Source organism: Stegostoma tigrinum, chromosome 7 (genome assembly GCF_030684315.1).
Source record: "Stegostoma tigrinum isolate sSteTig4 chromosome 7, sSteTig4.hap1, whole genome shotgun sequence".
Taxonomy (NCBI): domain Eukaryota; kingdom Metazoa; phylum Chordata; class Chondrichthyes; order Orectolobiformes; family Stegostomatidae; genus Stegostoma; species Stegostoma tigrinum.
In genome coordinates this window covers 31,978,920-32,003,482 of record NC_081360.1, presented here as the reverse complement: position 1 = coordinate 32,003,482, position 24,563 = coordinate 31,978,920, and the positions used below count along the sequence as shown (strand labels likewise).

General features: G+C 41.0%; 1 protein-coding gene across 9 annotated transcripts in view; it reads right to left on the bottom strand.

The window, feature by feature from the left end:
* The window catches only part of ankrd44 (ankyrin repeat domain 44), a 161,321-nt gene that overhangs the window by 29,693 nt on the left and 107,065 nt on the right, over positions 1-24,563 (bottom strand). For 6 of the 9 annotated variants that reach the window (XM_048533852.2, XM_048533851.2, XM_048533843.2 and 3 more), the window contains 3 exons: positions 4,630-4,656; positions 3,194-3,265; positions 2,874-3,075 (listed from right to left, as the gene is read on the bottom strand). In XM_048533852.2, the coding sequence (XP_048389809.1) occupies positions 2,874-3,075; positions 3,194-3,265; positions 4,630-4,656 (301 nt within the window). The remainder of the gene's footprint in view (positions 1-2,873; positions 3,076-3,193; positions 3,266-4,629; positions 4,657-24,563) is intronic. The other 3 variants (XM_048533844.2, XM_048533847.2, XM_048533850.2) reach the window with 1 other exon arrangement.

Genomic DNA, 24,563 nt, shown 5'->3' with positions numbered 1-24,563 from the left:
CGGACAGGTCAAGGAGGTGGGATGAGGTTAGTAGGTAGATGGGGGTGCGGCTTGGGGTGGGAGGAAGGGATGGGTGAGAGGAAGAACCGGTTAGGGAGGCAGAGACAGGTTTTGGGATGCAGTGAGTTGGGGAGGGGGGGGGGGGGAGAAGAGCTGGGCTGGTTGTGACCACAACCAGCCCAGCTCTTCCCCCCCACCCACTGCATCCCAAAACCAGTCCAACCTGTCTCTGCCTCCCTAACCGGTTCTTCCTCTCACCCATCCCTTCCTCCCACCCCAAGCCGCACCCCTATCTACCTACTAACCTCATCCCACCTCCTTGACCTGTCCGTCTTCCCTGGACTGACCTATCCCCTCCCTACCTCCCCACCTATACTCTCTCCACCTATCTTCTTTACTCTCCATCTTCGGTCCGCCTCCCCCTCTCTCCCTATTTATTCCAGTTCCCTCTCCCCATCCCCCTCTCTGATGAAGGGTCTAGGCCCGAAACGTCAGCTTTTGTGCTCCTGAGATGCTGCTTGGCCTGCTGTGTTCATCCAGCCTCACATTTTATTATCTTGGAATTCTCCAGCATCTGCAGTTCCCATTATCTCTGATACATCCAAATATTAGCTTTTATTTTAAAGGAAATGAAATTAAAAAAGTAGGGAAGCTTGCTACAACTATACAGGTATTAGTCTGACCACAGTTGGAATACTACACAGTTTTGGGTTCCTTATCGAAGTAAAAATATACTGGCATTGGAGGTAGTCCAGGGAAGATTCACCAGGCTGATGTCTGGTACTGAGGGACTAACTTATGAGGCAAAGTTGAGTAGATTGGGTCTATACTCATTGGAATACAGAACAATGAGAGGTGACATTACCGAAATGTACAAGATTCTTTGGGGCCTCAGCAATGTAACTGCATAAATGTAGCTTTTCCGAGTCATTGTCATAAAGCCATAAAGATTTACAGCACAGAAAAATGCCTAGTCACTCTTCAAGGCCGTGCTGGTCAGAAATAACCATCTTACTATTCTAATCCTGTTTACCAGTCTTGGTATCACTGGTGACCATCCAAATTATTTAAATATTGAGAGTTTCTGCATCTAAGGTGGCAATTTCCAATTTCCCACCACTCTCTGGGTGGAACAATTTTTCCTCACATCCTCTCTAAATCTTCTGTTCCTCGCCTTAAATTAATGTCTCCAGTTATTGATTCCTCCACCATCTCTTCCTGTCTACCCTACCTATGCCCCTCAATTTTATGCATCTCAATCATGTCACCTCAACCACCGCCAATATCTTCTGCTTCAAAGAAAACAACCTCAGTCTGTGCAATCTCTTTCTTAGTAAAACACTTAGACAACATTCTAGTAAATCTCGTTTGCAGCCACTGAAGTGCTATCACATCCCTCCGAAAATGCGGATTCCAAAAGTGCACACAACAGCCTAACTGTGGCATAACCAACATTGTATACAGTTTCAGCACCACCTCCCTGCTCTTAAACTCAAAGCTTCGGTTAATAAAAGCAAGTATAATTTATGTCTGCTTAATCACTTTGGCTACTTGCCCCACTATTTTAAGAGACCAGAAGATATACACACCAACTCTCCTCCAATTCTCGGCTCCTCCCAGGGTCCAACTATTTATCACGCATTCTATTGACCTATTTGTTCATCTCAAGTATGTTGCCTCTCACTTATCTGGATTGAATTCCGTGTGCCACTGATCAGCCCATCTGACCAGCCCATCTATATCCTCCTGTAATCTAAGGCTACCCTTTTCAGGATATACCACCAAACCAATTTCCATTTTCATCTGCAGATTTACTGATCATCCTCCTACAATTAATTCTATTGTTTTTATCTGGATTGTTTATACATACCAAAAACAGCAACAGCCCTGTTCCCTGCAGACCTCCATAGGATACATCAAGTTACAAAAAACCCTTGATCATCACCCTCTGCTTCTTGCCACTCAGCTAATTCTGTATCAAATTTTCCAAATTTCCTTGGATCCCATGAGCTCATGCCTTCTACATCAGTCTCCCATGCAGAACTTTACTAAAAGCACTGCTGAAATCAGAGTAGATCATGTTGAATACATTCCCCTCATTAACACACCTGGTTACCTCTTCAAAAAATTCAGTCAAGTTGATCAGACATAACCTCATCATAATAAAACCGCGCCAACTGTTCTTGATTAATCTCTGCCGCTCCAAGTGCAGATTAATTCTTCCCCTCAGAATTGGTTCCAATTGTTTTCCCACCCACTGAGATTAGACTGACTGGCCTAAAGTTTCCTGATTTTTTTTCTACTCTTTTTTGAATCATGGTTTCATATTGGCTGTCCTTCACTCCTCTTACACCTCTCCTGTGGCCAGAGATAAACTGAAAATTATTGCCATTGTCCCGATTTACTCCATTGCCTCACTCAACAAGCCTAGGATATATTTCACCTTGACCTGGATATTTATTTATTTTTAAGCCTGTCAGAGTAGATGGGCTTAGAACCAAAGGGCATGAATGCTGAAGGGATTCACACATTTAAGAAAGAGATGTGGAGGAATTTCTTGTCTCAGAAGGTAGTGAATCTGTGGAATTCTTCACCACCGAGGACTGTCGAATATACTCTAAGACCCAGCCTCAAGGCTAAGATGGATTTTTGATCAGTCAGGGAATCAAGGGATATGGTGAAGAAAAGTAGAGTTGAGGATTATCATGTCAGCCATGATCTCATTCAATGGCAGAGAAACTTGACTGGCTGAACAGTCTACTTCTGTTTCTATGCCTTACATTCATTACTTCTCTCTAGGTTACACCAAAAATTCATTTTTATGTATGCTAATTGTACAGTAGCAACTGAAAAGTACAAGGTATCAGAAGTACCTGCTGCATGAAGTGGGGTCCTCTTCGCCACACTATCTTTCACTAAGATGGAAGCACCTTGGTTAATAAGGGCTTCCACACATTCAGTATGACCTCTGAAGGAAGATAAATCTAAGGCTGTCCGTCCATTTGAGTCTTTTACATCAAGGTCAATAATGGAATGAATAAGTACTTCAAGTGCTTGGTGATGACCGTTGTAAGCCTAAGGGGGAAAAAATAAATTCAAGCGGAGAAGAAAACATAAGTGGACAATTTTGAAGTGGAGCAATATCATACTGAATGTTTTACAATGTCCAACAAAATCAAAATGATAAGCTTACAGCCAAATGCAAAGGGCTCTTTGGAGCTGCTGATTCAGAGTCCTCAAAGTTATGCCCAGTAGCCTCTATTAGCTGTAAAATAAAAACTCATTAGAAAAATTACCACACAAATAACATACACGTTTCTCATTTTTATCAGATTCAATCACAATAAGGGCATTGCATAAAAATAGCCAGTCGACATTCTTACAAGGACATACCGAACTCAACCAAAAATACTTTGAGCTCTTCATTTTGTTGTGAAATTCGTCATGTAATTGATTTATTTCCTCACATTACTACTACTTCAATGTTAATGCCTACAGAAAATTTCATAGTTAATTTAAACGTACAAATATATCTTCATGCAAAAGAATAGAAATTTGGAAGCTTAGTTTAATTAGATAATTTAAAACGCAGAAAAATTGTCATGCAGACATGTGAAAAATCTGGGGATGTGCTGAAACTGCAGGTTACTTGATTGCCGCCATTAGGTTTGAGAAAAGTTAAGCAAGTTTAGACATGTCCAAATCAAACATTTAAGGTAGTGCTTCTACTGTTCAAACAGAATCTGTGGATATTTAAACGTCATGGAAACAAATCTAAATGAATGCAACAGGTTTAAAAAAAAAGTTCTGTGATAATATCGCCACATAGTGCACGTGCGAATAGGCTGAATCAAAACATTAGGACTAGAGTAACAATTTTGGAAAATTCTTTTAATAATTTAAATTTAAACATTTAAAACAAAACAGCTGTACATTCAGATTTAATAAAGAACTGCCAAAACGTGATTCTCAAATTTCTTTTTGAAATAAGCCTCAATTCCAAATACTCATTTGTAACAGGCATTAATGTTAATTTTTTCAAAACAAAATTGCACTAATATTTAACATTCTACATCATAGGTACAGTAGACCCAATGGTATCATTTAAAGAAGTGCATTCAAAATTTTCTGGAGCTATTTTATTCATCTTGCTACAAATAATGTATTCTTTCACACTGCAGGCAGCCACATTCAAAGTGCAAGAGCTGCAGTTACAACACTATAGCCCATCTCCAATTTTGCTTTAATTTGATTCTTTGCAGGAAGTGAAGCACCGTTGAATTTACCACTCATGCCTATCCCCTTTGCATTTAATTACAATAATTCTACATAGAATTATTATTGTCTTGATGTCAGAATTACATGTAACAGAAACATCTCTGGGAATGCTAAAAATATGTTTAATTATTGCAGTTCTGTCTGCATTATTCTTCAAGAGAAAAAAAAATCTAAAAAGGGATTATACTCAGAAAATACGTATGAAATTTGAGGTCTAGTAGCTTAATGCAGTAGAAAATCACAGCATGCGTTGTGAACTGCATGAAAACTGCACAGATGTTCCACAAATGATTAAACTCATTCTCATGAAAAACAGTAAAAGCATCATGCAGTCACTTAACAATTACTTACAAACTCCAAGGAGTTTTTGCTGGCAATCTAATTAAAAAAGTAAATGTTAAAATATGATAACATACATTAAAAAGTGACAGTGACAGTATGGAAATGAAATTCAGCTCATCAGTTTGAACAATAAAAATATTACCCCTGCAAGTCATTGATTTCAATTAGCACTTTTAATCAAGAGAATATCCATTCAGATAAGGTTATTTTTTAAAATAGCAAAGCAAAAGATTTCCAGGTTGGTATTATTTTTGACATTAAACTAAATTGTATTTACATTAATTGCTTTCAAATGATTACTCTGACTGTATTTCTGCTGCAAGATGATTACCAAGAGTGAATCGTAATTACATTATTGTAATCTTCAGAAAGTGAGTTACCTTGAGATTACAACTATCTTTGAAAGTTCCCCAACACAAGCTTCTTGTGTAAATTTATCCAACCAATGCACATGAGCCATGCAATCCATTTTAAGTGACATGCTAGGTTAATTTACTCTTTCATGGCACGTGGGTGATGCGTAGCAAGGCCAGAATGTGTTTTGCATCCCTATTTATCCTTGAACTTAGTGGCATGCAAGGCTTTTCCTAACGACCATTAGAAGTCAACCACATTTCTGAGAATCTGGAGTCTCACAAAGGCCAAGCTGGATCAGATTGTACTTTGTTTGAGTCCTTGATTTCTTCTTTAATTATTTTTGTTTTGGAGCTGTGAACTGAGGGCTGGAAAGTTAAGGGGACCTTTGGGCTGTATGCAGCAGTTTGTTTAAAAAAAGAACAAACAAACTGATTCTGCTTTGAGGCCAAGTCTGGGAATTAATTGCAGGTAAATTCTTATTCAAAGGATGCTCCATATACCTTTCTGAAGGATTATACCTGTGAAAGCACAGTACAGAGGTTTGATTGTTCCCTGGTTATCCTCTCATTATCAATTTATTGGAAGTGTAGAGAACAGAATTTCAGTTGTAAGAATTTAATAAATATTCCTCAGAGTCTACTGGAAATTATCTACATACAGTGTTGCCAGAAAGCAAGCAAGATACAATCATATTTGCCTATGAGATTATTGATCAAGGAAACAGCTTAAGTGAACTGGTCAGTTACATGTCCTTCATTTGTTTCTCCTTTGATTTATCCCTTAACTGTGTCTCTGTTTGTCTGCTTGCCAGTGTGTGTTTTGGCAATGGGGGGCCTTGAATTAAAGAAGACTGGATTTAAACCATGGATGTTTATTATATTACCTTATGATTTAACTTTGCTCGCTAAAGATACAATATAACTAATAAATTATTAATTTTTTGTTGAAGCTATAAAACTTGTTATCTGGTATCAGTTATTCACAAAATTTAATACTGGGTATTCAAGAAGTCTCATTAGGGATGACCGGGATCAATTTTGAGGGTCATTGAACATTTTAACTTTAGAGATAATGAGGCTGATTTGATTTGGCAGTCTGTATTGGTGTCCCAAAATAAATCCACAAATTACTTTGAAAAACGTCCTTTAAATATGCGGTAACAATTCTTTCTGAAGTTGTTTACCACAGCTTTAATCATATGGCTACTGCATTAATGAAAGTTATGATATTGTAACCTCCAACAAAATTAGAACAGAACCCATCATCATGATACTCAGTTTCACATTATCATATTCTACACTTTGTTCTTAACAATCAGTGCCAATTTTCAAAAGTGGAAAATAAGTAAAACTATTAAGAGTCAGAGATCTACAGCATAGAAAAAGACTCTTCAGACACGTGGTCAAAAACAACTAACTATTCTAATCCTTTTTTCTAGGTCTTGTTCCGAAGCCTTTAAATGCTATGGCATGGCAAATGACCATCTAAATACTTCTTAAGTGATGAGGATTTCTGCCTCTCCCACCCAGAAAGGCAGCAAGTTCCAGATTGCCACCACACTGTAGGTAAAATTTTCCTCTAAACCTCTTACCTCAAGTCGCTGCACTCTGGTCACTTATACCTCCAACAAAAAGAAAAGTTCCTTCCTGTCTACCCTACATAACTCCCCATAATTTTATGCATCTCAGTCACCTGAGGAAATCAAAACCAATCTTTCCCATCTCTCCTCTTAACTGCAATACCCAGCCCAGGCAACATCCTGGTAAATCTTCTCTGCACCCTCCGCAATGCTATTACATCCTCCTGATAATGTGGATTCCAGAACTGCACACATTACTCTAGCTTTGGCCAAACAAGAATTCACTTCCCTGCTCTTAAACGCTGTCCCTTGGACAAATTAAGGTAAGTATATCGTATGCCTTCTTAACCCCTATATCCACCTGTCCTGATACTTTAAGGACCAGTGTACGTGAGCACCAAGGCCCCTCTGATTGTCAGTGCTTCATTAATTATTCCTTTGCCCTGTTTTTCCTACACCAAATGCATCACCTTACATTTATTCACATATAATTCTTTAATCAAATTCAATTTGGAGAAATATATGTCAGCTTTCAGTTAAGATGGATTTTCAATATCAGCCAAGTACCACAGGAAGACAGAAATTGAAGTAGCCTATTCATTAACTGCAAGTTATTTGTAATTAGATCATGACTGATCTATACCTCAATTCCATTTATATACATCACTATGCCTCATCCAATCGAAAATACACTGATCTCAATCTTGAAATTTCAAGGTCTCAGTTTTCCTGGATCGACCTAATGGAATCCCTTCATCATTTTAAACATCTCAATGAAAACATATTTCAATGACATGAACTCAAGGAAATACAAATCAAATTTGGGCAAGTTAACCCATAAACCCCAAAGCATGAGATGAGCAAATTTTCACACACATCCCTTCCAAGATTAATATATCATTTTTGAACTTAAACAAAGCTGAATTCAATACTGCAGACTGGCGCCAACTTATGTCCTGGACAATCAAAGTGTGATTTGTAATATGGTCTGTTAAGGACCATTAACATTTAAAGAGACAGATTTCAGCATCACATGATCAGCTGGTAGAATTGTCATTAGAATTCACTTAATATGAATGAATATATTTCAAAGAATTAGCCTACACAAAAACATTTCCGTACAGACCAATCCACAAGTTATGTCATAAGGGATTCACTTTAATGCTCTTCAACATCTCAGGATTTTAAGGTAAGTAACTCTTTAATTTTAATATTTCATGATTCTGATGCCTCAGCTCTTTGTTCTGGTTCGTGACTGATATTCAACTGCCTTCTCTCAGCTTTTAAAATAACTCTGCTGACTGCTCTCTGACTGTCTGAGGAACTGTAGTTTTCTTCCTGTAAACAGCTGGACCATTTTTTCAGTCAGCAGTTTTGACCTCATGAATTATTAGCCCATCCAGTTTCTGTATGGTGAGTGATAATGTTTGCACTCTCTGCTTAAAATGCAAATCTGATTAACAGACATTCCTATTGGCTCACTCAATCCAGTGAGATGCAGTTTACACTAATACATAATTGCAATTGCCTGTGTTCTGAGTAAACACCCAAATAAAAGAACAATCCATTTCTAAGACAATCTAGCACACTTTGGGATGCTCTTAAACAAAAATCTAAGTAAACTTCCAAAAAAAATTATTTGAATCTGTAACCAATATGAATTTTTTTATTGCTTATGAGTTTATGCCTCTTTCTCCAGAATTTCAATCCCCTTGTTGATCACTTCTTCTCATCTGGGAACCATATATATAATTTAGATATTTTCTTGAATTAAGTGGAAAGCCTCTAGCTTTACATTAAGCCTAATCATATGTCATGCATTGTGCAAGTGTTCCCACTTTCAACTCCATCATTACTGAATAAGCAGATTACCTGGCTTTTCTGAATTGCACTTACATCAGACTTGTGTTCACCAGTCTCTCATCTGGATGCCTCCATTTATCTTCAGTTAAAACTTAGATTCCTAAAAGTGTTATATTCTAAATCAGAGTAATTATGAACTAGGTTATGAACCACACTACAGATCTCGTAGAAACACCATTTGTCACATTCTGCCAGAGAGCAAATTCTTTACCCCTATTGCTCATCACCTACATCCCAAATGAATTCCAAACCAACATCACAAGACTACCTTCAAATCCACATGAACACCTTTTCTCCCCCAATACATAGAACGTAGAACAATACAGCACAGAACAGGCCCTACGGCCCTCGATGTTGCGCCGACCTGTGAACTAATATAAGCCCCTCCCCCTACACTATCCCATAAACCTTGGTCTGAACATTAGCAAATGCCATTTGGATTTGCATATACACCACATCCATAGAACTGTTACTCAACACGCTAGTGACCTTTTTACAAAAATCAAAATAGTTTTTCCCAGACATTATCTTTCCTTCAGAAATTCATAGTATACAGTTGAGAAAGTGCAGGCTAGGATTCCGCAATGTCAACTCTGCACTCCATGACGTTCACATGGTATCAACTCAGACATGGGCCAGAAAATATCATACTCGCTTGGCTAATGAGTCAGTATCATACATCTCCAAGTTGAACATAAAACTTAGCAGCAGCACTGAAAGCAACACATACATATTAACATCACGTAATCTGGGTGTTTGACATGAAGATCTATATCAGTCACAGGTGGTACCATGCAATATTTACACAAAAGAAAGGGTACAGCTGGCTCTTTGCATCCATGCTAACTAAGTGAAATAGGAGCAACTCAGTTCATGTAGTTTCCATCTGTTCTTATTGGCCCTGTAAATTTTCTCTCCATGTGCTGTTCAATTTCTATTTGAAAACCACAGTTAAATCTACATTCAGGCTGTGCATTTGAGACTGTAACCACCATGTACAAAGATTTTCCTTCTATCACTGGTGATTGGTTTAGATCAGTGTCCTTTCGCTGTCAATCCCTTCTTCTAACAGGAACACATTCTCTCCATTTGCTCTGTCCAAACTACATGATTCTGAGCGAATAATTCCTGGAATAATTCTCAAATCTTTTCTGTACCCTCTTGAACACTTGACATCCTTCCAAAATGTGGTGTCCAAAATTGAACAAATACTCGTGTTAACGTTCCACTTCTGTTTGACAAAGGTGCATCATATTTTCCTTTGCTTTTATTCTATCCCTTCATTTCTGAAGCACAGTGTACACTATGTCTTATTGATGATTTATGCCTTATAGCCATCAACAGTTTGTGCACGTTTGCCAGGTCGCCCTTTGATTAATTCTTTTTTTTTTAAAAAAAAGTGTATCTCTGTCACTTTTAGGTCATCTGCCATTCTCTTCTCGTAGTTTAGCTGATGATTGTATAATATTTAGTGCAACCCATAGCTCTTCAGGTACTGAAGGAGTCAATTTCTACATACAACAAAACCAAGGGCAATGCAAGGTTTGGACTGATGAGTGATAAATATCACTCCAAATCCTCTGTGCCAAACAATGACAGGTTGCAACAAGAGATATAATCTAATCGTATCCTCTTGACAGTCACTGGCATTGCCATTACAGAATCCTGCACCATCAATATCCTGCAGGTTAACATGAAGCAGAAAATAATCTGCACTGACCACATTTATTTTGTAGCAAGCAAGTCACCTCCTGTCTCTTCAAAGTCCTTCACACTACACAACTTGGGAAAATGACAGAACATTCTCCACTTGCATGGACAAATAAAATTATAACACAAATCTGTCACTCGATTTTAGAACCCCAATTACTCCCTTAAGCATTCACTAGTTCAAAAATCTTAGTCGTATCAGGGACATCTACTCGATGCAGTATAGCAATGTTCCCAGGCTTCTTTCCCAAAACCTGTGATGGCAAACATTCACAAGGATAAAGATAGTAAACACGTGAGGGCATAATCATGCACAAGTTTCCTGCCAACAAGTCTAACCAATATTCTTTGATGTAGTTAACAGTGGTAACCTGGTACATTATTATTAAGCTAAAATATTTTTATTACAAAAGTTCAATTTTTATTTGGAGTCTTGTCCACCACTTCTAAATAACAATTCAAAAATCACTAAATATTTAAAGTTAAAAAAGAATTTGGAAATATTCACCAGTCTCAGTCATGCAGTTAGGAGTCTCTCAGAAAACTGATCTTTCATATTTAAAAAAAATCCAAAGTAATTAAAACCAGAATATCCAAATTGGAAATAAGTCAATAAAACATTCAAACAGAAGGTTATAATTCAACAAGGGGTATTAATAAGCACCCTTACTGCAATGACCAAGGATGGAGGAGTGCACTGACACCGTAATTTCTCCACAAGTCACAGCACAACACTTTTCTCCAGTTTCTGAAGTGGCTAAACAAATACCTTATTGTTAACAAGTTTTAAACAGAAAGATCAACCACTTTTCTTAAATAAATACAAAACTATTGGAATTATGAAACAAAACCTAATCAAGGTAAATGTAAAACTGGCTATGCCTGTAGTATGGAAGCATAAATGTTCATTCCTCTAAATAACCCAAGATGCACAGACACACACGCGAACAGAGACAATCTAGAAAGGTTAAAAACAGACTTCACTGCAGAAATTAGCTTTCTGAAAAACATTTACTTCAACCAACTGGATTTTAGTCCTTGAAGTGGAAAGACATCAGATATAGAAAAATTCACATCATCTTCTGGTCTAGTGGCCTGGCACTTGTGGACAGGTCACCAAAAGCACACAACTGCCCCTGAGATCTTAGCAGACACAGCCTCCTCGAGAAATATATTAAGAAATTATTTCAGACACTCTTCCAGAACGGAAAATAACTTTCATCCTGAACTCTCAAGGAATTTGCCAGAAACCAGAGAGATTAGCTAGGCAGCCCCGCCCTTACAAGCTTTTCCCCTATCCAAAGGCCAGAATAAACTCCAAGCCAAACATTGTTGGAACAACCTCAACAGGCGGTCTGCAACAAAAAAAAAGCAGTTATCAGAAGTGATATGACATCGAGAGAGACTCTGAAGCAGTCGCTGGGCCCGAAACAATAACTCTGATTTCTCTACACAGATGCTGCCAGACATACTAAGATTTACCAGCAATTTCTGTTTTTGAGACTTAGAGGAAGCGTCATTTAAAAAAACCTTTGCTGTCCACTATGAACTCTAAATGAGCTCTAAAAGAAATCCATGCAGGTATCACCACAAAACAAATCCATTTTTCCCATAAACTTCTGAAACTTAAGTCATGAAATATAAATACCAAATATCTTTATAAGCATACACAATCTAGTCCAAGGAACAAATAGCAAACTGCAGGTACAATCCAACCTGAAGAGTATGAAAGAGCAGTCATTACTGAAACATGGCTACCAGACCTTCAAATTTTGGAACTAACAAGACTAAGTCATCAGGCCTAAAGAAAAATGGGGAATATGATAGCAGAGGAAGGGTATACTTAACCAAGGATGAAATCAGTTTTATGATGAAAACATAATTATGATGTAAGCAGGCAGTGGACATTTTGTGAGTAGAGTTCAGAAATAGAAAAGGTCTAATCTAAAGTAGTGAAATACTGTAGAATATACAGATTTGGCAAGCATTTTACACTAGCAAATTGGTTTATAGGGTGTTTTGATCTTCACAATGATTTAGTGCAGCAGACAAGGGCATGTCTCAAAGGCAGTGAATTTTTTCAGTACGCCTGGAATAGTTTCAGGCAGCAATCGGTCTGAGGTCCAATAACCATACAGGTTATATTAAATTTAGTAGTAAATAGAGTCAGATGTATTATGTTATTAAGACTAAGTGTAACAGAATTATCGAACAGTAATCATAATATGACAGATGTCACATCTGAAATGATAAATGAGACCCAGTTACTGAATGTTTTAGATTTATGGGAGGCTGACTTTAATAGGACAAACGAGAGATTGCCCACACTGTTCAAATGATGCCAACTTCAACAAGGGGGCCTCTGGAGTGTCAAATTCTCACAAGAGGATTCCCCACCACCATTGACGACAGGGCCCAAGCCATGTCTGACCCCTCTCCCGTTTCTTAGATCTCACCCCGTCTTTTCCCTCCCACAACAGTGGCAGGGTCCCCATCACCCGCACATACCAACCCACCAGCATGCAAAGATCATTCACTGCAACTTCCAGCAAGATCTCACAAGACAGAATCAGAGTCATATAGCACAGAAACAGAACCTTCAGTCCAACTCATCCATGCCGACTAGGTTTCCTACATTGAACTAGTCCCATTTGCCAGCATTTGACACTTACGCCTCTAAATCTTCTCTATTCATGCACCAGTCCAAATATATTTTAAATGTTCTAAGTGTATTTGCCTCTATCACTTCCTCTGGCAGTCCATGTACACAACCACCCTATGTTAAGTTGTTGCCCCTCAGGTCCATTTTAAATCTTTCCCCTCTCAAATATATGCTGTCTAGTTTTGTTTCCCCGCTTTGAGGAAAAAACCTTGGCTATTCACCTCCTCTCTGCCTCTCATGATTTTATAAGCCTCTATAAGCTCACCCCTCAGACTCCTACGTTCTAGGGAGAAAAGTCCCAGCCTATCCAGCAGCTCTTTATAATTCAAACCCTCCAGTCTTGGTAATATCTTGGTAAGTTTTTTCAGCACCCTTTCTAGTTTAATAATATCCTTCCTATAGCAAGGTGGCCAGAATTGTACACAGTACTCCACAAGTGGCCTCACCAATGTCTTATACAACCACAACATGATATCCCAACTCCTATATACTCAATGGTCTGAGCAATGAAGGCAAGCACGCCAAACTCCACCTTCAGCAGCCTGAGATGCCAGTTAAGGAATTATGCACCTGAACTCCAAATCTCTGTTTGACAAATCTCACCAGGCCATCCCATTAACTGTGCAAGTTCTGCTCTGGTTTGTCTTAAGGGGCCCTATTCTCTCCCTAGTTACTCTTTTACTTTTAATATAATTATACAATCTCTTTGGAATCTCCTTAACCCTATCTGCTTCAGCTATCTCGTGTCCTTTTTTGTCCTCCTGATTTCTCTCTTAGGTGTGCTCCTACACCAGCCCCTCCAGCTCCTCCAAGAATTCACTTGGTTCCAGCTATCTATATTTGACATATGCTTCTTCCTCCTCCTCCTCCTCCTCCTCCTCCTCCTCCTAATTGACCAGAGCCTCAATATCTCTACTCATCCAGTGTTCTTCACTCCTTCCAGCCTTGTCCATCACACTAACAGGAAAACACCGCCTCTTAACTATTGTTATCCCACTTTTGAAAGCTTCCCATTTGCCCAGTCAAGCATGCCTATTCCTCTCCCCCAACAATCAGCCTTCTACAAGTTCCCTCTGGGACACCTTGGTCCACTACTCCACTCTCAACATCTCCCCAAGGCACCTTCCTAAACAATCGCAGAAGGTTTTTATTATCTACCGTTTACTTCCTCCCTCCTCACTATCCAAGGCCTCAGACACACGTTCCAGGCGAAGCAGTAATTCACTTGCACTTCTCTCAATCTGGTCTATTGCATTAGCTGCATACAATAGCAGTCTCCTCTAAATTGAGGAGACAAAGTGCAGACTGGGCAACTGCTTTGCAGAACATTTGCGTTCTGTCCACGAGATTGACCCTGAGCTTCTAGTTATCTGCCGTTTTCAACACACCATGGTTGGGCCTGCTGCAGTGGTCCAGTGTAAAACTCAGGGCAAACTGGAACAACATCTCACTTTCCACTTGGGAATGCTATAGACTTCTGGATCCAATATGGGGTTCAATAATTTTAAGGCCTAAGCACCTTCTCCCGTGGCCTTACCCAATGGCCATACACCAGACCGTACCAGCACATTGGCTGCTAACACAACCGATCCACAGTCAGATACTAATGGTCCCTATTAGCAGTTACTCATTCACCCAGGCTGATCTTTAACCATTCCCTAAGTTTCAATGTAATGATCTTTGCCACCTAGCTTTTTCATCATGAGGCTATTAGTTCATTCTTGAACAATATCAGGCCTGATGGAGCATGCTCTCTGGTCAACTCAAGAACTTGTTGTACCATCAAACTAGCCCAAAAACATTCAATGGACTCCTCTTCTAGATTACTTTTTACAATGCTTACTTACTCAAGGCTGAGACTTGAAGTGCTTGCACTATTTGCTATTAATAGTTCAAAGGATCTAGATTGATACAGCTTGCGGTAAAGAGCTTTTCAAAAACATTAGAGAATGATAAGTAAATACCTTTTAAAAGATTTTATTTAAAAAAAAACACAGAACCGTTGTCACCAGAGGTTCTTTGCTTCTATACAGTGCACTGTGGGTGAATGGGAAAGTTTGGCATGAGGTAGGCATGGGAGGTGGGGGCGAGGAAATAAACTAAAATTGACAAATCATTTGAAGTTACCTTTCAAAAAAGTTCCCTCAAACAAATTATGGTTCATAACATCTTTGAGCTGCCATGAACCTCAAGTTCTTTAAAAGCAGGCCTGACTCCAAGAAAATTTAACAGGACTAGCGCACAATCATCCTCAAAACGGAGTCAGCCAGGATGGGAGCGTGGTCTTGTGACCACACCAGTTTCCACTCTTAAAAAGCATACCTGAAAATCAGGAAAGCAGTTGAGAATCCCACAACCAGGACCTACCTGCCATTTTTAAAAGTCACTCTAATTTGATAGAAATCCAGGAGCATATCACCGATCTGGACTGTATTCCCTAGAACTTAGAAGGGTTTGAGGTGGTTTGATCAAAGGTTTCAAGATCTCAATTGGAATAGACAGGGTAGATTTGAGGCTGTTTTCATTAGAGAGAAGAAGGTTGAGAGGTGACTTAATTGAAACATATAAAATAATCAGAGGGTTAGATAGGGTGGATAGAGAGAGCCTTTTTCCTAGGATGGTGATGGTGAGCACAAGGGGGCATAGCTTTAAACTGAGGGGTGTAAGATATAGGACAGATGTCAGAGGTAGTTTCTTTACTCAGAGAGTAGTAAGGGAATGAAACGCTTTGCCTGCGACGGTAGTAGATTCGCCAACTTAGGTACACTTAAGTCGTCATTGGACAAGCATATGGACATACATGGAATAGTGTAGGTTAGATGGGCTTGAGATCGATATGACAGGTCGGCACAACATCAAGGGCCGAAGGGCCTGGACTGTGCTGTAATGTTCTATGTTCTATGTTCTATGTTCTAAACCATTTCATCTAGTTGGAGAGCCTAGGACCAGGCAGCATTGATAAGACAAAGTCAAACCTTTCATGAGTGTAATTAGGAAATATTTCTTCATGCTAAGTGTGGTAAACATTTGGAATTCTCATCCACAAGCTATTTTATACAAGATCTATGATTAGTTTTAAAAGTGACTTGACAAGATTTTTGTTCGCCAAATGTACAAAGGGTAAAGGATAAAGGACAAAAGCACGTTTTTGCAATTATGTGGTATGCTCACTGAATGTTGAAAAATGTCATAGGCTAAGTTGCACATTCCTGTCCCCAAGTTCTTAATTTTATCATCAAGCCGTTCGTCAAATAATCAATCCTCAACTCTTCTTTCCTTGCAAACAACTGCCCTATTCTAAACCTCTCTTTCCTTTCCAATGTTCTTTAATATGTTGACATTAGCTAAATCTGCACTCATCTTTCCATGGTCATATAGGAATCCCTCCAAACAGGTTTAAACATAGAACATTAGAGCGCAGTACAGGCCCTTCAGCCCTCGATGTTGCGCTGACGTGTGAAACCAATCTGAAGCCCATCTAACTTACACTATTCCATTGTCATCCAAATGACCATTTACATGCCCTTAAAGTTGGCAAGTCTACTACTGTTGCAGGCTGGGCATTCCTGACCCTTACTACTCTGAGTGAAGAACCTACATCTGACATCTGTCCTATATCTATCACCCCCCAATTTAAAGCTATGTCCCTTTGTGCTAGCCATCACCATCCAAGGAAAAAGGCTCTCACTGTCCACCCTATCTAATCCTCTGATCATCCTGTATGTCTCTATTAACTCGCCTCTTAACCTCCTTCTTTCTAATGAAAACAGCCTCAAATCCCTCAGCCTTTCCTCACAAGACCTTCCCTCCATACCAGGCAACATCTTGGTAAATCTCCTCTGCAGCCTTTCCAATGCTTCCACATCCTTCCTGTAATGCGGCAACCAGAACTGTACGCAATACTCCAAGTGCGGCCACACCAGAGTTTCGTACAGCTGCAACATGACTTCATGGCTCCAAAACGCAATCCCTCTACCAATAAAACCCAACACACCATAACGGCTTCCTAACAACCCAATCAACCTAGGTGGCAACTTTCCGGGATCTATGCACATGGACACAGAGATCTCACTGCTCATCCACAGTACCAAGAATCTTACCATTAGCCCAGTACTCTGTATACCTGTAACTCCTTCCAAAGTGAGTCACCTCTCACTTGTCTGCATTAAACTCCATTTGCCACACCTCAGTCCAGCTCTGCAGCTTATCTACATCCCTTTGTAACCTGCAACATCCTCTACACTATCTGCAACTCCACCAACTTTAGTGTCATCTGCAAATTTACTAACCGATCCTTCTAAACCCTCATCCAGGTCATTTATAAAAATGACAAACAGCAGTGGCCCCAAAACAGATCATTGCGGTACACCACTAGTAACTGAACTCCAGGATGAACATTTCTCATCACCCATCACCCTCTGTCTTCTCACAGCTAGTCAATTTCTGATCCAAACAGCTAAACCACCCTCAAACCCATGCCTCTGTATTTTTTTACAACTGACTACCATGGAGAACCTTATCAAACGCTTTACAGAAATCCATACACACCACATCAACTGCTTTATCCTCATCTACCTGTTTGGTCACATTCTCAAAGAACTCAACAAGGTTTGAGAGGCACGATCTACCCTTCATAAAACCGTGTTGACTATCCCTAATCAAATTATTCCTTTCTAGATGATTATAAATCCTATCTAGCGAGTTTTGAGAAGATTTTTAGCTCAGGTTGAGATTCTGGATGTGAGTTTGCTCACTGAGCTGGAAGGTTCGTTTTCAGACGTTTCGTCACCATTCTAGGTGATATCATCAGTGAGCCTCCGACAAAGTGCTGGTGTTATGTCCTGCTTTCTATTTATCTGGTTAGGTTTCCTTGGGTTGGTGATGTCATTTCCTGTTCTTTTTCTCAGGGGCTGGTAGATTGGCTCCAAATCAATGTGTTTGTTGATGGAGTTCCGGTTGGAATGCCATGCTTCTAGGAATTCTCGTGCGTGTCTCTGTTTGGCTTGTCCTAGGATGGATGTGTTGTCCCAATCAAAGTGGTGTCCTTCCTCATCTGTATGGAAGGATACGAGTGATAGTGGGTCATGTCGTTTTGTGGCCAGTTGATGTTCATGTATCCTGGTGGCCCATAGTGTCGCTACCTGGAACACCAACCTACAGATTAGCCAAGCAACTACACCAAAGACTAAAACACGTAGTAGAAGACTCCCACCGCTCCATTCGCTCCACCCAAGAATTCCTGAACACCAAAGACACCAAGATAGCAGAGGATGAAATAATGGTCTCCTTTGATGTAACAGCCCTGTCCACATCCATCAACATCAACCTGGCCAAAGAAACACTGATGACACTATTAGAAGAACAGAAGACACATACACCAGACACCACCAACCTCATCAGCAGGACATCATCAAGCTAGTGGACCTATGCGTCACCACCCACTTTCAATAACAAAACCTACAGACAAACCAACAGTACACCCATGGGATCTCCGATATCAGGGTTCTTAGCAGAGGCAGTAATGCAGAGACTCGAACAAACAGCTCTGCCAATCATCCAACCCAAACTTTGGGTCCGCTATGTGGATGACACCTTGGTCTTGAATGTTTCCTCTAATTTGTTTTGTTCGGTGATGACAATCAATAATACTCATACTGGCATAACATTCACAAAAGAGGAGGAAAACAACAACAAACTGCCATTCCTAGATGTCACTGTAGAGCGAACAGTCAATGGGGAACTTCAAACCAGCGTCTACAGGAAAACAACACATACGGACCAAATACTGAACTACAGGAGCAACCATCCCAACACCCACAAATGAAGCTGCATTAGAACATTATTCCAACGAGCCACCACACACTGCAGCACAGAGGAACTACGCAGAGCAGAGGAAAATCACCTATACAGCATATTCAAAAAAGAATGGGTACCCTATGAACATAGTCCGCCGATTCTTCAGCAATAAACCCAAACAAACAGACAAAACGGGCTCAGAAACCATAACCACTCTCCCCTACATCAAAGACATTTCCGAAATGACTGCCAGACGACTTACACCTCTTGGCATCAAGGTAGCCCACAAACCCACCAACACACTAAAACAGCAGCTAATGAACTTAAAAGACCCTATACAGACAACAAATAAAACAAACGTCATCTACAAAATACCTTGCAAGAACTGTGACAAACACTACATTGGACAAACTGGCAGAAAGCTAGCTACCAGGATACATGAACATCAACTAGCCACAAAACGACATGACCCACTATCACTCGTATCCTTACATACAGATAAGGAAGGACACCACTTTGATTGGGACAACACATCCATCCTAGGACAAGCCAAACAGGGACATGCATGAGAATTCCTAGAAGCATGGCATTCCAACCGGAACTCCATCAACAAACACATTGGCTCCAAATCAATCTACCATCCCCTGAGAAAAAGAACAGGAAATGACATCACCAACCCAAGGAAACCTAACCAGATAAATAGAAAGCGGGACGTAACACTAGCGCTTCGTCGGAGGCTCACTGATGATGTTACCTAGAATGGTGACGAAACGTCTAAAAACGAACCTTCCAGCTCAGCAAGCAAACTCACATCCATAAATCCTATCTCTTATAATCTTTTCCAACACTTTACCCACAACCAAAGTAAGGCTCACTGGTCTATAATTACCAGGGCTGTCTCTACACCCCTTCTTCAACAGGGGGACAACATTTGCTATCCTCCAGTCTTCTGGCACTATTGCTGTAGGCAATGATGACATAAAGATCAAAGCCAAAGGCTCTGCAATCTCCTCCCTAGCTTCCCAGAGAATCCTAGGATAAATCCCCTCCGGCCCAGGGGACTTATTTATTTTCACACTTTCCAGAATTGCTTACACCTCCTCCTTATGAGCCTCAATCCCATCTCGTCTAATAACCTGTATCACAGCATTCTCCGCAACAACACTGTCAGCATTCACACAGGAAAAAGGCAAAAATACTCATTTAGTGCCTCTCCTATTTCTTTGGACTCCACGCGCAACTTCCACCTACTGTCCTTGACTGGCCCTGATCTTACTCTCGTCATCCTTTTATTCCTGACATACCGATAGAAAGCTTTAGGGTTTTCCTTGATCCTACCTGCCAAAGACTTCTCATGTCCCTTCCGGGCTCCTCTTAGCCTCTCTCTTTAGGTCTTTCCTGGCTAATTTATAACTCTCAAGCGCCCTAAACTGAGCCTTCACGCCTCATCTTTACATAAGCCTCCTCTTTCGTCTTGATAAGAGATTCAATTTCTTTAGTAAATTATGGTTCCTTCTCTTGACCACTTCCTCCCTGCCTGACAGGTACATCCTTATCAAGGACACGCAGTAGCTATTCCTTGAACAAGCTCCACTTTTCAATAGTGCGCAGTCCCCGCAATTTCTTTCCCATCCTCTGCATCCTAAATCTTGCCTAATCGTCTCATAACTGCCTTTTCCCCAAGCTATAACTCTTGCCCTGCAGTATATACCTATCCCTTTCCATCACTGAAGTAAATGTAACCGAATTGCAGTCACTATTACCAAAATGCTCACCCACCTCCAATGCTAACACCTGACCTGGATCATTACCCAGTACCAAATCCAATGTGACCTCACATCTTGTTGGCCTATCTAAATACTGTGTCAGGAAACTGTCCTGCACACAATGGAAAAAAACTGACTCATCTGACGTACTTGAACTATCGCATCTCCAGACAATATTTGGGAAGTTAAAGTCACCCATAACAACTACCCTGTTACTTTCACTCCTATCCAGAATCATCTTTGCAATCCTTTCCTCTACATCTCTGGAACTTTTCAGAGGCATGTTGAAAACTCCCAACAGGGTGACCTCCTTTCCCGTTTCTAACCTCAGCCCATACTATCTCAGTAGACGAGTCCTCATCAAACGTCCTTTCTGCCACTGTCATACTATCCTTAACTGACAATGCCACACCTTGACCTCTTTTACCACCTTCCCCGATCTTACCGAAACATCTGAACCCCAGAACCTGCAACAACCATTCCTGTCCCTGCTCGATCCATGTCTCTGAAATGGCCACAACATCGAAGTCCCATGCTGTAAGTTCACCCACTTTATTGCAGATGCTCCTGGTGTTGAAGGAGACACACTTCAAACCACCTTCCTGCCTGCTGGTACACTTCTGTAACTTTGAAAACTCATTCATGGCCTTTCAGAAGGTATTCATCAACATTAAACCGTAAGAGCCCATGGTGTTGGAGGTAGTATGTTGGCATGGATAGGAAATTAACTAACAGCTGGGAAACAGCAAGTGGGAAAAAGTTGATAAAATGAGAGGCTGGACGAACACAGCAGGCCAAGCAGCATCTCAGGAGCACAAAAGCTGACGTTTCGGGCCTCGACCCTTCATCAGAGAGGGGGATGGGGAGAGGGTTCTGGAATAAATAGGGACAGAGGGGGAGGCAGACCGAAGATGGAGAGAAAAGATGATAGGTGGAGAGGAGAGTATAGGTGGGGAGGTAGGGAGGGGATAGATCAGTCCAGGGAAGACGGACAGGTCAAGGAGGCAGAATGAGGTAGCAGGTAGGAGATGGTGGTGCAGCTTGGGGTGGGAGGAAGGGATGGATGAGAGGAGGAACAGGTTAGGGAAATGGAGACAGGCTGGGCTGGTTTTGGGATGCAGTGGGGGGAGGGGAGATTTTGAAGCTGGTGAAGTCCACATTGATACCATTGGGCTTCAGGGTTCCCAAGCAGAATATGAGTTGCTGTTCCTGCAACCTTCAGGTGGCATCATTGTGGCACTGCAGGAGGCCCATGATGGGCATGTTGTCTAAGGAATGGGAGGGCGGGGGGGGGTTTAAATGGTTTGCGACTGGGAGGTGCAGTTGTTTATTGCGAACCGAGCAGAGGTGTTCTGCAACGCGGTCCCCAAGCCTCCGCTTGGTTTCCCCAATGTAGAGGTAGCCACACCGAGTACAATGGATACAGTATACCACATTGGAAGATGTGCAGGTGAACCTCTGCTTAATATGGAAAGTCATCTTGGAGCCTGGGATGGGGGTGAGGGGGCAAGTGTAGCACTTCCTGTGGTTGCAGGGGAAGGTGCCGGATGTGGCGGGGTTGGAGGGGAGTGTGGAGCGGACAAGGGAGTCGCGGAGAGAGTGGTCTCTCTGGAAGGCAGACAAGGGTGGGGATGGAAAAATGTCTTGGGTGGTGGGGTCAGATTGTAATTGGCGCAAGTGTCGGAGGATGATGTGTTGTATACCGAGGTTGGTGGGGTGGTATGTGAGAACACGGGGGATCCCCTTAGGGCGGTTGTGGCGGGGGCGGGGTGTGAGGGACGTGTTGCGGGAGACGCGGTCAAGGGCGTTTTCGACCACTGCGGGGGAAAAGTTGCGGTCCTTGAACAATGTGGACATCTGGGATGTGCAGGAGTGGAATGCCTCATCATGGGAGCAGATGCGGTGGAGGCGGAAGAATTGGGAATAGGGGATGGAATTTTTGCAGGAGGGTGGGTGGGAGGAAGTGTATTCTAGGTAGCTGTGGGAGTCGGTGGGCTTGAAATGGACATCAGTTTCTAGCTGGTTACCTGAGATGGCGATTGAGAGGTCCAGGAAGGTGAGGGATATGTTGGAGATGGCCCAGGTGAACTTGAGGTTGGGGCGGAAGGTGTTTTTGTTTGAGGTTTGCAACCTGTAACCAGTGGGGTTTCATAGGTATCAGTATCAGATTAATGACTTGGAGGAAATAAGCAAATATACGGTGGCCAAGTTTGGAGATTAGACAAAAATGTGTGAAAAGGCAAGTTGCAAGAGGGATTCAGACAGTTTACAGAGAGATATTGATAGGTTAAGTAAGTGAACAAAAAGTTGACAAATGGACTATAATGTGAAAATGTGAAGTTGTTCACTTTGGAAGGCGTAGCAAAAGAACAATAATACATAAACGGAGAAAAACCACAGAAAGGTGCAACATAAAGGGACCTGGGCGTACCTGCATACAAAACACAGTTGTCACCTGTCCAACTGCCTGAACTGTTGTAATTGTGCCTGCCTCTGCCATTCCTCTGGAATTTTGTTTCATATATGCACCAAATATTGTCTCTCTACAAAATGGTTAATTGTACTGATCCATTTTGGAGCAAGTAAAGGTGCCTCACACAATATAGTCACAAAATAAGTGACAGTTTCTAAATTTGAGATTTTCTTATGAACTAATTTCTGTAGCATTTCGGAAGATCAAGAGATGAGACACAATGTAATTTTAATACATTTTCAAAGTGCTACTCAAAAGTATTTATTTAGATATTCTACTTGTTAAGAATTTTTTTTTAAATCCTGAAACACTTGTTGAAAGGAAGACTCTACATTCATGAGACATTGTAAAACGTATCAAGATATTAATGTGATTGTCAGCTAATAGCACGAGGAACATACTTGTACGTGAAAAATAGAAGTAAACAGATATATTCCTTTGCATGAGGTAGACCTCTAGCAGTTCAAGAAAAAGTAAGTTTAAATAAAAAATCACAACCAATGGAAATGAAACAATTTCAAGCTTATAATGTCAACTAAAGATTTGCTTTTAAGAGTCATACAGCTCGAAAACAGATCCTTCGGTCCAACTTGTACACGCCGACCAGACGTTACAATCTAATCTAGTCCCATTTGCCAGCATTCGGCCCATATCCCCCTAAACCCTTCCTATTCATATACCCATACAGGTGCCATTAAATGGTATAGTTGTACCCACCTCCACCACTCCTTTTGGCAGCTCGTTCCATACACACGTATTCATTTCATCAAAACGTTACCCCTCGGGCCCCTTTTAAATCTGATCACACTCACCTTAAACCTATGCTCTCTAGTTTTGGACTCCCTCACCCTAGGAAAAAGGACCTTGGTTACTCACACTATCCATACCCCCTCATGATTTTATAAACCTCTATAAGGTGACCCCTTAGCTCCAATGCTCTCACCTATTCAGCTTCTCCATACAACTCAAACCCACCTAGCAACACCCTCTCAACTTTTACATCTTTCCTACAGAAGGGCGACCAGAATTGTACGCAGTATTCTAAAAGTGGCCTCACCACTGTCCTGTACATTCCAACTCCTATACTCAATGTTCTGACCAACGAGGGCAAGCATGCCAAACGCTGCCTTTACCGGTGATTCCACTTTCAAGGAACTATGAACCTGCATGCCTAAGTTTCTTTGATCAGCAACACTCCCTAGGGCCCTACTGTCAACTACATAAACCCTGCCCTGGTTTGCCTAATCAAAATGCAATATCTCACATTTATCAAAATTCAACCCCGTTTGTCACCCTTCAGCGCGCTGGCCCATCTGATCAAAGTCCCATTGTACACAGAGATAGCCTTCTTCACTGTCTCCTACACCACCAATTTTGGTGTCATCTGCAAACTTATCAACTATACCTCCTACATTCACATCCAAATCATTTATATCAACAAAAACCAGTGGACCCAGCACCGATCCTTGTAGCACAGCGATGGCCGCTGGCCACGGGCCACAGGTCTCCAGTCGAAAAGCAACCGTCCACCACCCTCTGTATCCTGCTTTCAAGCCAATTGTGTGTCCAATTGGCTAGCTTTCCCTGGATCCTAACTTTAGTAACCAGTCGGCCATGATGAAACTTGTCAAATATTGTTTTTGAAGACCACATAGACGTCTACTGTTCTGCCTTCCATCTTCTTTGTCACCTTTTCAAAATACTGAATCAAGTTTGAGAGACACGATTACCCATGCA